This window comes from Phoxinus phoxinus (assembly GCF_949152265.1).
Source record: "Phoxinus phoxinus genome assembly, chromosome: 10".
In the NCBI taxonomy this organism is placed as follows: domain Eukaryota; kingdom Metazoa; phylum Chordata; class Actinopteri; order Cypriniformes; family Leuciscidae; genus Phoxinus; species Phoxinus phoxinus.
In genome coordinates, this window is record NC_136885.1 from 5,947,635 (window position 1) to 5,959,209 (window position 11,575).

Below are 11,575 nucleotides of genomic sequence, written 5' to 3' on the forward strand. Positions count from 1 at the left end.
ACAATGGAAGTAATTGTGAAATTATGAGATTATGAATTTATTTATTAGTGTGTCTGTGAGCTACATCAGGGGCTTTCAGTCTTTTAGATGAACCCCAAATAAATATGATCATCCTCATGCAAGGGATCCCATCCTCAAATTTTAAATGCCTCTATATCTATATCAGTATCTATATCTATATCTATATGTATCCAAAGACCCAATTTATATTGAGGAAAAAAATATTATAAATATGTCTGAAAATATTTCGTTTCTATTAAGTCACTCATCATTATAATACTGTATAGGCTACTGTAAGATTAATTATTTACACATTATTTTAATGTCATCTATTTATCGATTTACTCTAAACTTAGTCCTAGTCCCTAGCAGTCCCACGCGATCCCCCGGGGGTCCCCGGACCTCAGTTTCAGAAACCCTTGAGCTAAATGTCCAAATGCGCGTTTGAGCGGACAGCTGTGGAGAGACGCGTCTCATTGGGTTGCTGCTGTGACAGTGGTGTGTGTGTGTGTGTGTGTGTGTGTGTGTGTGTGTGTGATAGGCGTGACCTGAGGCGCACAGAAAGCCTCAGCACTGCTGTCATACTACACACACACCACACACTCTCAAACGCTTTGTGGACGCATGACGCTCTTCACATCACAAGGACAGACCTCAGTAGAGTCTCGAGCGCATTATGCGTCTCCTCTGTGATGCACCTCAGCTCTCCTCATAACATCTCCAGATCCTCAAACACTCCTCCGAGTCCTCACACAGACCCCACGATGGCTGAAGAGGACAGAGTTTCAGACGCAAACACGGACAGCACGAACTTCAGCGTGTTAAGCTGGGAGCAGGTCCAGCGCCTGGACCTCGTCCTGACGGAGAGCATCCCGATCCACGGCCGAGGAAACTTCCCCACGCTGCAGATGAAGCCGCGGGAGATCGTGACTGCGGTGCGGGGCCGCATGCGGGAGCAGGGCATCCATGTGCGGGACACGCGGCTCAACGGGTCCGCCGCCAGCCACGTCCTGCTCGGGGACAGCGGGCTCGGCTACAAGGACCTGGACCTCATATTCTGCGTGGACCTGAAGGGAGAGACGGAGTTTCAGATCGTCAAGAACATAGTGCTGGACTGTCTGTTGGACTTTTTACCTGATGGGGTCAACAAAAAGAAAATCACACCGTTGACCCTGAAGGTGAGTGTCCAGATTCATGAGAGTTGATTAATTGATGTAAATGTACCTACATATTTGTAAAAGGACACGTTTATGTTTTAAGTGATCACATCTTCTTTTAAGTTTTAATGAAGTTGTCAGATAAGCATAATTTTTAAAACAAAAATAGCCTACAAATGTATAAAATATCCAATCAGTCTCTTAAATGAATGAGCTCATAATTCCATGCATAGTTATAAAGTTAGTTTTGCACTATAACAAATAAAAATGTAAACACTAAAACATAACATGCATTATGAAGAAACAATCATATTCATTCCATTATATTTACACTCTTAAAAATAAAGGTTCCAAATGGGAGTTTTTTGCATAGATCCTGATAGATGAATCTTTTTTGGTTCCCTGAAGAACCTTTCAGTGATCATTTCTTCAGAAGAACTACGTTTTTCTTAGTGTGAAGATCTTTTTAATAATCTAAAGATCCATTTTCCACTATAAAGAACCATGAAAAGATTCCATGGATGTTAAAGGTTTTTGATGCAACCATCGATGCCAATAAAGAACCTTCTTTTGCCATCTTAATAGTTGAAATTATTTTCATCTTTCTTTTGGACTATTTCCATTTGTTGAGATAGGTATTCTACAGATTTTTCACTAAACGGTTATAAAAAGGTGAGTAATTTAGGCAAACAATACAGTAAAGTAAACTAAGTTACTTTAGCTTTGATGACACAATTTGTTGTTTATCAGTAGACCATTGAATGACTAGTTCATATAAAATCTTTAATAATCCTTCTATAAGAAAATGGTGTTTAAAGTACAGCATGTCACACTATAGGACATGGCTTTCACTGCTTGACTTTCCTTCATGTATTTGTTTGTTTGTTTGTGATATTGTTTATTCAGTGTGTAATTTAAGATCATCTGCATGGATCCCTATAGTCTCCAGTGACATTCAGTAGAAATGCAATTAGAGTAGTTTACTGATAGGCTGGTGAAATGTTGGTTTTCTGTCGGTAAGAGGATTGCGCTAAAGCAGGTTAAAGCCAATCGAGCATTCTCAGCCTCTTAGATCTCCTGCGACAGGAAATTACGGAGAACTGATACGGCAAACGGAGTGTGCATTCGAATGTGTTTGATGCATTTCTATTTGAATAATAATTAAACAATTGCTTGTCTTTTTGTGCAGGAAGCATACGTGCAGAAGATGGTGAAAGTGTGCAATGATTCGGACCGCTGGAGTCTCATCTCTCTCTCCAACAACCGGGGCAAAAATGTAGAGCTCAAGTTCGTGGACTCTTTGCGCCGGCAGTTCGAGTTCAGTGTCGATTCTTTCCAGATTAAGCTAGACTCTCTGCTTCTTTTCTACGAGTGCTCCGAGAACCCAATGGCCAAAACGTTTCACCCCACCATCATCGGCGAGAGCGTGTACGGAGACTTCGCCGCCGCATTGGACCACTTGCGCAACAAGGTGATCTGCACGAGGAACCCCGAGGAGATCCGAGGAGGAGGCCTGCTGAAGTACTGCCATCTTCTGGTGAGAGGTTTTCGCGCCGCCTCCGAGTCAGAGATGAAGTCTCTCCAGCGCTACATGTGCTCCCGCTTCTTCATCGACTTCTCGGACATCAGCGAACAGCAGCGCAAGCTGGAGTCTTACCTCCAGAACCACTTTGTGGGCTTGGAGGACCGCAAGTACGATTACCTGACGACTCTGCATGGGGTGGTGAACGAGAGCACGGTGTGTCTGATGGGACACGAGCGACGGCAGGCCTTAGGGTTGATCGCCATGCTGGCGGTGCGTGTGCTGGCCGAGCAGAACGTCATACCCAACGTGGCAAATGTCACTTGCTATTACCAACCTGCCCCTTATGTAGCAGACGGTAACTTTAGCAATTATTACATTGCCCAAGTGCAACCGGTCTTTACCTGCCACCAGCAAACCTACTCCACGTGGCTACCGTGCAACTGAGAGATGGTGAAAAAGATGAGCTTAATCATTGCATTGTCGTAAGGGAGATTAAGTTGTTTCGCAACCGTCTCACTTCCCCAATGCGCACCGATGCTTGAGAGACATGAACCGGGCTCAGTGTAAAACAGCTCCAGTGGGTTTTTCGTTCATGCAGACTGGCGCTGTTTTCTGAAATAAGATGGCCATTGCTAACAGCAGTTTGGAGGGCAACTTCTGCTTAATTTGTGAGGCTTTAAACGTACTAACATGCGTTTCTGACCGGTTGACACTATCAAAAACATTTAATCTCAGTCATTAGATGCATCAAAAGGGAAGCACGAGGTGCCGTTGCACCCTTCAGTCCAAACAGAAACCGATGTATCGCAAAGAACCTTTCACAAAGACTCTCTGAACGAGGGGGGAAAGTCAAAAAGTGTACAAACCAAAGATTTTAAGATTGTATTTTTATACCCAGACTATCAAATGATGTGATAGCGCTGTCTATATTTGTACATGTGAATGCATTCAAAGTGCCTAATGTCAATGCAGTATACTGAGGTGAGCAAAGCAACCTCATAATCTCGAAAACACGACAAAGGGACTAAAAGCTTGTGAATGTACATGATGTGTCCTGATTTACAACCAATGCGAGTGTCATTTTTCTTTGCGGTCCTCTGTGTTATTTCTGAAGCAGTATGTCTTGTGATTGAACTCTTAATTTATTGTTTCTGAGCGGCATCCAGATAAGAAACGTGATGCTCTAGGTAGATGCAAAAAGGTGAGCGTTGAGGGCACATGCATGCATGGTAGAAAACAAAGAAAAGACTTGTTTCGCGCCAAGAGCGGAGTTCGTTTCCTAGCTTTCTAGAAGAAAGGTATTTGCAGAAGCAGCTTTGATGGTGGGACAGTATTTGCTGTAACATCCAAGCAGGGAATTCGACAGCTCTTGCTGAAGCGGTGGAACTAAAACAGGCTGTGTTCATGCGCTCCCTTCACAGCTGCTCTGAACGTGACCCCACATTCACCCCCTGTTAACAGAGTGTTAACCTGCGCTTGATTAATAGCGCTGCGGAAGGAAGTAGGCGGAGCGGTGGCATATATGTTTAGACTTGACAAAGACACTTGAGAGGAGAAGGAAGAGGAAAGCGAGAGTGTGAGAGAGAAGCGAGGACTCAGACGAGAGCGAGAGAGGGAGGGCTGGAGAGATGGGTTCAGCTGGTGAAGGGGTTTATCTCCCTCGACAAATGTCTTTTAATCAATAGAGCTTATTTCATTACTGTGAGCAATTTGGCTGAACAGACAAGTATTTAGCACAGATCATTGAATCCATCTTCAATGGAATGCAAACTTTGTAGTCGAGTTTCCATCATATAACGCTTAAGTGCTCGCATCAATCAAATGTTGCACTATTTGGCATTATTAAGATTAAATGAAGAGAAATAACTTGCATTTGTGATGCATAACATTTCTGAAAGAGATTTTAAAGGGGTCATATCATACTTTTTCACTGCCGTTTCACTTTTTTCCTTTCCAAAATAGTCTCGGTTTAATTTTTCCCTTACCGTTTTTCCTGATCTTTAGATGTGTAGAACCTCATAGAAACCCCCGTCAAACCTTGTGCTTTGCTCGGCTCATACACACAAGATTTTGGGTATTTTGGGCTTTTTCTTAATGGCACATTCTTTGCAAGTTTTGGCTCACACAGTAGACATCATTGGTGTGTAAATAATGTATTCATCTGTCTGTTGTCAGAAAGTTGTGGATGTTTAGTTTCAATAAATGTTGTTTTTGGACTGGGGAGCAAGTTTTGATCCCTAAAAGTTATATAGTAGGCTATTCCCAAACGTATTTGTCTGCTGAATCCCTTTGACCTAAAATATTTATTTGAAGTATCCTTCAATGATATTAACAACAAAAATAACAACACATTTGAATGTTCACGGTTCTCTGATGTTGGGTTATTGTCAATGACGTGCAGGTAAACAAATCTTTTTAAAGTGCTTTATTTGTAAATTATTTTTATTTTATATTTTTATGATTACATTTTCATGAACTTGAGAACCTCATGCAGTTCCCACTATATATAATACATCAAAATATTTTACCTCAAAAGATGAAGTAAAATTTATGACATGATATGACCCCTTTAAAAACATCAATGGATGCTTTTGTGAAGATTTTAAGATATGGTCGTTAAAGTGATTGATATCAGTCAGTAGAATTTGCATTTAACATTTGATTTTAACCAATGGGGTCTGTGCTGATCAGGAGGGCCGTATGGTGCACCTGTGCATGTTCAAACATCTCATCTCTTTTAGTTTTTTACACGTTTGCATCTCCACTTTGTGGTTCTCACTCGCCCTCCAGTTTGTCTTAACATTTTGACAGTATCCTGTGGATTTTGCTGGCAGCGGGATGTTTGACTCGCTCTGTGAAGTTTGGAGTTCCTTTCTTGCCATTCTTCGGATGATGCCAAACGCTTAGTGGTCAAATGTCTTATAAAAAACATTTATTTTTAGGACAAACAAACATTATGCTTGTTTTTCTATTTGTATCAGTGAATTTAATTGTCATTCTGCTTTGAATTCTTCGTTCAAGCTGCTAAATGTCATTTTTTAACTGCTTATTTTGTGTACATTTTTTGTGTTCAATTGTTTGAAGATTTGAAATGTTTTCTTCAATAAAAAAAAAGAATTGCACCAATTGCAGAATGTCATTTTGTCACATGTAACTGTATATTGCACATTTTCTCAAGCAACACAGTCATTTCATTGTGCTCATGCATTTAAGTTGTCAGTTTACCCACCTTTGTTTAATATGTAAATATAACCTGTCAGAAAATCTGAACACCTCTCTGCTTTTGGACCAAGTTTAAAGCATATAAAATATAAAGGTCTATCATCAAACTACACCAAGAGAGCTTTATCTGCTAGATAAATGTATTTATAATGGATTTGCATGCACCAAAACCTTTTGCCCCATAGATTGTGCCAAATCAACCAAAACTGCCTGGAAACGGAACTGTATTATGTATTTAAAAAAATGTCACGTGATTAAGTGACACTTGCAGCATCTAATGAAATTGCAAAACATAAAAGGTATGAGATGTGAGAAAGGAATTTAACATAAAAACCTACATTTATATATACACTATATTCCCAAAAGTAATGGGACACAAATCATTGAATGCTGGGGTTCCAATCATGGCCACAGTTGTATACAATCCAGCACTAGGCATGCAGACTGCTTCTACACACATCTGTGAAAGAATGGGTCACTCTCAGGAGCTCTGTGAATTCAAGCGTGGTACCGTGAATGGACCGTTCGTGAAATTTCCTCACTACTAAATATTCCATGGTCAACTGTTAGTGGTATTATAACAAAGTGAAAGCAACTGGGAACAACAGCAACTCAGCCACAAAGTGCTAGGCCACGTAAAATCACAGAGCGGGATCAGCACATGCTGAGGCTCACAGTGCGCAGAAGTCGCCAACTTTCTGCAGAGTCAATAGCTACACACCTCCAAACTCCGTGTGGCCTTCAGATTAGCTCAAGAACGGTGTGTAGAGAACTTAATGGAATGGGTTTCCATGGCCGAGCAGCTGCTTCCAAGCCTTACATCACCAAGTGCAATGCAAAGCGTCGGATGCAGTGGTGTAAAGCACGCCGCCACTGGACTCTGGAGCAGTGGAGACGTGTTCTCTGGAGGGACCAATCACGCTTACCAGTCTGGCAATCCGATGGACGAGTAGGGAAGGCTTTCCACAAGGTTTAGGAGTGTGTTTATGGGAATTTTTATGGGAAGCGCATTTGTGAGGTCAGGCACTGATGTTGGACGAGAAGGCCTGGCTCGCAGTCTCTGCTCGAATTCATCCCAAAGCTGTTCTATCGGGTTGAGGTCTGGAATCTGTGTGGGCCAGTCAAGTCCTCCACACCAAACTCGCTCATCCATGTCTTTATGGACCTTGCTTTGCGCACTGGTGCACAGTCATGTTGGATCAGGAACATCCCCACACTGGTCCCACAAAGTTGGTAGCATGAAATTGTCCAAAATGTGTTGGTAACTGAAGCATTAAGAGTTCCTTTCACTGAAACTAAGGGGTCAAGCCCAACCCCTAAAAAAAAAAAAAAACCACACCATAATCCCCCCTCCACCAAACTTTACACTTGGCACAATGCAGTCAGGAAAGTACCGTTCTCCTGCCAAACCCAGACTCATCCACCGGATTGCCAGACTGGTAAGCGTGATTCGTCACTCCACAGAACACGTCTCCACTGGACTCTAGAGCAGTGTTCTTCAACCCTGCTCCTGAAGGACCCCCGACACTGCACATTTTCTTTGTCTCCCTTATCAACACACCTGATTCAACTCATCAGCTTATTAAACCATGTGATAATGAGCTGATGAGTTGAATCAGGTGTGTTGGATTAGGGAGACAAAGAAAACATGCAGTGTTGGGGGTCCTTCAGGAGCAGGCTTGAAGAACACTGGTCTAGAGCAGTGGTGGCGTGCTTTACACCACTGCATCCCACACTTTACACCACTGCATCCCACACTTTACACCACTGCATCCCACTCTTTACACCACTGCATCCCACGCTCTACACCACTGCATCCCACACTTTACACCACTGCATCCCACGCTTTACACCACTGCATCCCACACTTTACACCACTGCATCCCACTCTTTACACCACTGCATCCCACACTTTACACCACTGCATCCCACACTTTACACCACTGCATCCCACACTTTACACCACTGCATAGCACGCTTTACACCACTGCATCCCACTCTTTACACCACTGCATCCCACTCTTTACACCACTGCATCCCACTCTTTACACCACTGCATCCCACACTTTACACCACTGCATCCCACACTTTACACCACTGCATCCCACACTTTACACCACTGCATCCCACGCTTTACACCACTGCATCCCACTCTTTACACCACTGCATCCCACGCTTTACACCACTGCATCCCACTCTTTACACCACTGTATCCCACACTTTACACCACTGCATCCCACGCTTTACACCACTGCATCCCACGCTTTGCACCACTGCATCCCACGCTTTACACCACTGCATCCCACGCTTTACACCACTGCATCCCACACTTTACACCACTGCATCCCACACTTTACACCACTGCATCCCACACTTTACACCACTGCATCCCACGCTTTACACCACTGCATCCCACACTTTACACCACTGCATCCCACGCTTTACACCACTGCATCCCACACTTTACACCACTGCATCCCACGCTTTACACCACTGCATCCCACGCTTTACACCACTGCATCCCACGCTTTACACCACTGCATCCCACACTTTACACCACTGCATCCCACACTTTACACCACTGCATCCCACACTTTACACCACTGCATCCCACACTTTACACCACTGCATCCCACTCTTTACACCACTGCATCCCACACTTTACACCACTGCATCGCACTCTTTACACCACTGCATCCCACACTTTACACCACTGCATCCCACGCTTTACACCACTGCATCCCACACTTTACACCACTGCATCCCACGCTTTACACCACTGCATCCCACACTTTACACCACTGCATCCCACGCTTTACACCACTGCATCCCACACTTTACACCACTGCATCCCACACTTTACACCACTGCATCCCACTCTTTACACCACTGCATCCCACACTTTACACCACTGCATCGCACTCTTTACACCACTGCATCCCACACTTTACACCACTGCATCCCACGCTTTACACCACTGCATCCCACACTTTACACCACTGCATCCCACGCTTTACACCACTGCATCCCACGCTTTACACCACTGCATCCCACGCTTTACACCACTGCATCCCACGCTTTACACCACTGCATCCCACGCTTTACACCACTGCATCCCACACTTTACACCACTGCATCCCACGCTTTACACCACTGCATCCCACGCTTTACACCACTGCATTCCACGCTTTACACCACTGCATCCCACGCTTTACACCACTACATCCCACACTTTACACCACTGCATCCCACTCTTTACACCACTGCATCCCACGCTTTACACCACTGCATCCCACGTTTACACCACTGCATCCCACACTTTACACCACTGCATCCCACGCTTTACACCACTGCATCCCACGCTTTACACCAATGCATCCCACGCTTTACACCACTGCATCCCACGCTTTACACTACTGCATCCCACGCTTTAGACCACTGCATCCCACGCTTTACACCACTGCATCCCACGCTTTACACCACTGCATCCCACGCTTTACACCACTGCATCCCACGCTTTACACCACTGCATCCCTCACTTTACACCACTGCATCCCACGCTTTACACCACTGTATCCCACGCTTTACACCACTGCATAGCACGCTTTACACCACTGCATCCCACACTTTAGACCACTGCATCCCACGCTTTACACCACTGCATAGCACGCTTTACACCACTGCATCCCACACTTTACAACACTGCATCCCATGCTTTACACCACTGCATCCCTCACTTTACACCACTGCATCCCACGCTTTACACCACTGCATCCCACGCTTTACACCACTGCATAGCACGCTTTACACCACTGCATCCCACGCTTTACACCACTGCATCCCACACTTTACACCACTGAATAGCACGCTTTACACCACTGCATGCCACACTTTACACCACTGCATCCCACGCTTTACACCACTACATCCCACACTTTACACCACTGCATCCCACGCTCTAGACCACTGCATCCCACGCTTTACACCACTGCATCCCACGCTTTACACCACTGCATCCCACTCTTTACACCACTGCATCTCACACTTTACACCACTGCATCCCACGCTTTACACCACTGCATCCCACGCTTTACACCACTGCATCCCACGCTTTACACCACTGCATCCCACTCTTTACACCACTGCATCCCACACTTTACACCACTGCATCCCACTCTTTACACCACTGCATCCCACGCTTTACACCACTGCATCCCACGCTTTACACCACTGCATCCCACTCTTTACACCACTGCATCCCACGCTTTACACCACTGCATCCCACGCTTTACACCACTGCATCCCACGCTTTACACCACTGCATCCCACGCTTTACACCACTGCATCCCACACTTTACACCACTACATCCCACACTTTACACCACTGCATCCCACGCTCTAGACCACTGCATCCCACACTTTACACCACTGCATCCCACGCTTTACACCACTGCATTTGACAATTGATAAGGTGATGGCCAATGTATCACCACTATATCAAACTACTGTATATGTTTCCAATAACTGTGGTATATACTGGGGATGTTGTATTGTGCTAACTACGCCCCTGTTGTCATAGGGAAGAATTGACTATAGGGACTCACGACGACCCTCATGAAAAAAAGACAGCTAGAAAAACAGTAGTTCTCAGAACAGAGGTTTTTTTTACCTCTAAATTAAACGTTTTGAGCACAAACTGCAAACAGGTCAATCGAAAGGTCGTTTAGGGTGAACTGCGTCAGAAAGACCACAATAACTTTGTGACTTCCATTGCTTTTACAGCAGGTCAGGCATTCAACAGCAGCCACACTCAGTGAGCAATAAACATATATCTTAGTGAGATGACATTTGTGTAAAGCCACAGTCTGCTGGACATAGATATGACATCAGCAGTCACCTGGGGCAACCAGACCTTTAGACGGGTCAACCTTTAGTGCATGCAAAGAATAGAGCAGCTATCACTGAGTATTTCTACTTGATGTTCGATGAACAATTATTTTGTCAAATACAACGTCATAGCTTTTGTGTTATGTACAGGCCACTAAAAACACAAGCCCTGTTCCTTGCCTACATATATAGGCAGATGGTCACTTTATATAGGCAGAAACTCTCTCAATGGTCACTCGTTTTGGTGTAATTGTATTTGGTGAAATAGACCAGGTTAATTTGAGTTTTTTTATTTGCTATTTATACTAATTTAATTGGCTATCTTAATGGAAACAAACTGGAAAAAAATATTTAGGTATCTAAAAATATCAAAGTATTTGAGAATTGCGTATACAATTTCCATCCATTTGGATTACACAGTTTTAACATAAATAAACTAATGAACTTAACGCGATGCATATTTGTCATTCATAAATGTATGAATATGGTTAAAATGTGACTAGCTGCGGAATAAGCAATATTCAGTTAGTTAAAATGTATGATACAGATACTGTGATGCAGATACTGTTTTGTGATGCAAAATTGTATGATACTGACACTTCTGGCAGACCCAGGCTTGGTCTTCTCGGGTCTACTGAGAGACATGTTAAGGTACAAAAAAAAAAGGTTAGCTCGACCTGTACATACCTGAGAGTATGGTGGTGTTTATTTACAAGTGCACAGAAAAAAACAATAATCCTCACTGTAAAAAAATCAAAACAAAAAAAACGTTGCTGCCTAACAT

At 43.8% G+C, this 11,575-nt stretch overlaps 1 protein-coding gene across 1 annotated transcript; it reads left to right on the top strand.

Annotated features, from left to right (window-relative positions):
* The first annotated feature begins 577 nt into the window (after window positions 1-577).
* tent5aa (terminal nucleotidyltransferase 5Aa) lies at window positions 578-5,806 on the top strand. The gene is made up of 2 exons (XM_079624640.1): window positions 578-1,178; window positions 2,347-5,806. The coding sequence occupies exons 1-2, from the start codon at window positions 693-695 to the stop codon at window positions 3,124-3,126; spliced, it is 1,266 nt and encodes a 421-aa protein (XP_079480766.1). The 5' UTR covers window positions 578-692; the 3' UTR covers window positions 3,127-5,806.
* Window positions 5,807-11,575: the final 5,769 nt, after the last annotated feature.

Coding starts and splice junctions, on each gene's coding strand:
- tent5aa (XM_079624640.1), top strand. CDS start 693: ATGCACCTCAGCTCTCCTCATAACATCTCCAGATCCTCAAACACTCCT. Junction 1,179..2,346: donor TCACACCGTTGACCCTGAAG/GTGAGTGTCCAG, acceptor CTTTTTGTGCAG/GAAGCATACGTGCAGAAGAT.